We start from the raw sequence: 2,500 nt of genomic DNA, 5'->3' as shown, positions 1-2,500 counted from the left end.
AAGGAAACAGACGTTTAACGAATCGATGAAATGATGACTCGTTCTTAAAGATTCATAAAGTTCAGATTTGATTTAATCTTTATGAGCTGAACTCTGAACAGGACTTCCTGTTTTTATTGATAAGAGATTAATAATCTGATCTGTATTGATCTCCTCTGAGAATGTCTCATTTGAAATGAAATAAACTCAGAAACGATGATGAATTGAAAAGAAGAACTGATAAACTGATTTTTGTTTGTTTATAACAAATATAAAGAATTCAATTCACTGATGAGCGTCAGATTACAAACTAACAGATTCTTAAATAATAATATAATCTTATTATAGACGACTTATTGAACTTTATTGACAACACGTTTTCTTTCACATCAGCTTTTTCATTTGACACCCAAACATGTTTGATATGAAGGAGGTCTGTGGTGGTCTGTGTTGGTCTGTGTTGTCTGTGTTGGTCTGTGTTGTCTGTGTTGGTCTGTGTTGGTCTGTGTCGGTCTGTGTTGGTCCGTGTTGTCTGTGTTGGTCTGTGTTGTCTGTGTTGGTCTGTGTCGGTCTGTGTCGGTCTGTGTTGTCTGTGTTGGTCTGTGTCGGTCTTTGGTGGTCTGTGTCAGTCTGTGTTGGTCTTTGGTGGTCTGTGTTGGTCTGTGTTGGTCTCTCGTGGTCTGTGTTGGTCTGTGTCGGTCTGTGTTGTCTGTGTTGGTGTGTGGTGGTCTGTGTTGGTCTGTATTGTCTGTGTCGGTCTGTGTTGTCTGTGGTGGTCTGTGTTGTCTGTGGTGGTCTGTGTTGGTCTCTGGTGGTCTGTGTTGGTCTCTGGTGGTCTGTGTTGGTCTCTGGTGGTCTGTGTTGTCTGTGTTGGTCTCTGGTGGTCTCTGGTGGTCTGTGTTGGTCTCTGGTGGTCTGTGTTGGTCTCTCGTGGTCTGTGTTGTCTGTGGTGGTCTGTGTGGGTCTGTGTTGTCTGTGTTGGTCTCTGGTGGTCTGTGTTGGTCTGTGTTGTCTGTGTTGGTCTCTGGTGGTCTGTGTTGGTCTGTGTTGGTCTCTGGTGGTCTGTGTTGTCTGTGTTGTTTCAGTATGAAGGAGGTCAAAGGTTATGACATCATGATAACAGCTGAGGCATCAGATTAGTCAGTTTTACTGTAAACTGATGCTTCTGTGTGTGTCTGTGTGTGTGTCTGTGTGTGTGTCTGTGTGTGTCTGTGTGTGTCTGTGTGCGTGTGTCTGTGTGTGTGTGTGTGTGTGTGTCTGTGTGCGTGTGTGTATAGAGTCTGCAGCTGATCGATTGATGACTCCTCATTAATTATGAATGACTTCTAATAATAAAGACACGAAGCTGCTTCCTGTTTCACAAAAACACACTTTGAGTCGAGTGTGTGTGTCGTTTTATTGATGGTGTGTCTTGTTGTCCTTCAGCTGCAGCTCCTGTGTGTGTGTGTGTGTGTGTGTGTGTGTGTGTGTGTGTGTGTGTGTGTGTGTGTGTGTGTGTGTGTGTGTGTGTTGGTGTGTGTATTGATTATTGACAAGGTGTGTGTGTGTGTGTGTGTTGATGTGTGTATTGATTATTGACAAGGTGTGTGTGTGTATTGATGTGTGTATCAATTATTGACGAGGTGTGTGTGTGTGTGTCTTTCAGCTGCAGCTCCTGGTGGAGATCATCTGGCCTCTGTTGATCTTCTTCATCCTCATCGCCGTGCGGCTCAACTACCCTCCATACGAACAGCATGAGTGTGAGTTCAACAAACTTTATTGATTACCAGCACAGCAGTGATCAGACTATTGATCAGTCTATCAGTTCTGCTTCTGATTGATTGATTGTTTGGTTTGTGAAACATTAGAAAACAGTTTGATAAACTGCAGGAGACGACTGAACAGATTCAGACTGTGGACGGACACACGGACAGACGTCTCTACTGAGACACCTAGAAACATCCTGTGATTGGCTGAAAGACTCGTCAGCTTTCTGAACACCTGCTGCAACTAAAGATTATTTTCATTATCAATCAATCTGCTGATTATTGAACATTAATCATCAAAATCTTTTCTTTTGATGGAGCGTTGGTTGCAGCTGTCTTTATCAGTCAGCAGCACGACACAGGAAGACATTAAGACGATGTTTGGACATGAATATTTAATGAGCTTCTTGTGAATCTCTGCAGCAGCTCTGATTCACTCAGTGCTCACTTTATTAGGAACATCTCAACAGTGTGATGCCGCTCACACACACTTTTGCAGGAGTGTCAAACTATCATTTTAAATGAAACATCGTGCAGCAGAAACGTCCTGGCCTGCACGTCAGAGTTTTACAAAGAAAACATCTTTGTTTGATACAGATTCCTGCTAAAATCACAGCATGATACGTGTTCAATGAAAATTACATTTCCTTCTAATATCACAAATCATATCATATTTGCCTTATCAGTTAAAATAATTCTAATTCTATATTTTTTCTAAATCATTCAGCCCCAGGACTGAGACAGACAGACAAAGACATGTTTAAAGAAACAATGGG

General features: G+C 42.1%; 1 protein-coding gene across 2 annotated transcripts in view; it reads left to right on the top strand.

Annotated features, from left to right (window-relative positions):
- Window positions 1-2,500, top strand: part of abca1b (ATP-binding cassette, sub-family A (ABC1), member 1B) — a 55,951-nt gene that overhangs the window by 4,897 nt on the left and 48,554 nt on the right. For both annotated transcript variants that reach the window (XM_084718513.1, XM_084718512.1), the window contains exon 3: window positions 1,625-1,718. In XM_084718513.1, the coding sequence (XP_084574639.1) occupies window positions 1,625-1,718 (94 nt within the window). The remainder of the gene's footprint in view (window positions 1-1,624; window positions 1,719-2,500) is intronic.

The sequence above is a fragment of the Lutjanus erythropterus genome, chromosome 5 (assembly GCF_056507025.1).
Source record: "Lutjanus erythropterus isolate fLutEry1 chromosome 5, fLutEry1.hap2, whole genome shotgun sequence".
NCBI classification, from domain to species: Eukaryota; Metazoa; Chordata; class Actinopteri; order Lutjaniformes; family Lutjanidae; genus Lutjanus; species Lutjanus erythropterus.
The sequence above is the reverse complement of the archived record's forward strand: the minus strand, read 5'-3'. Positions and strand labels throughout refer to the sequence as shown.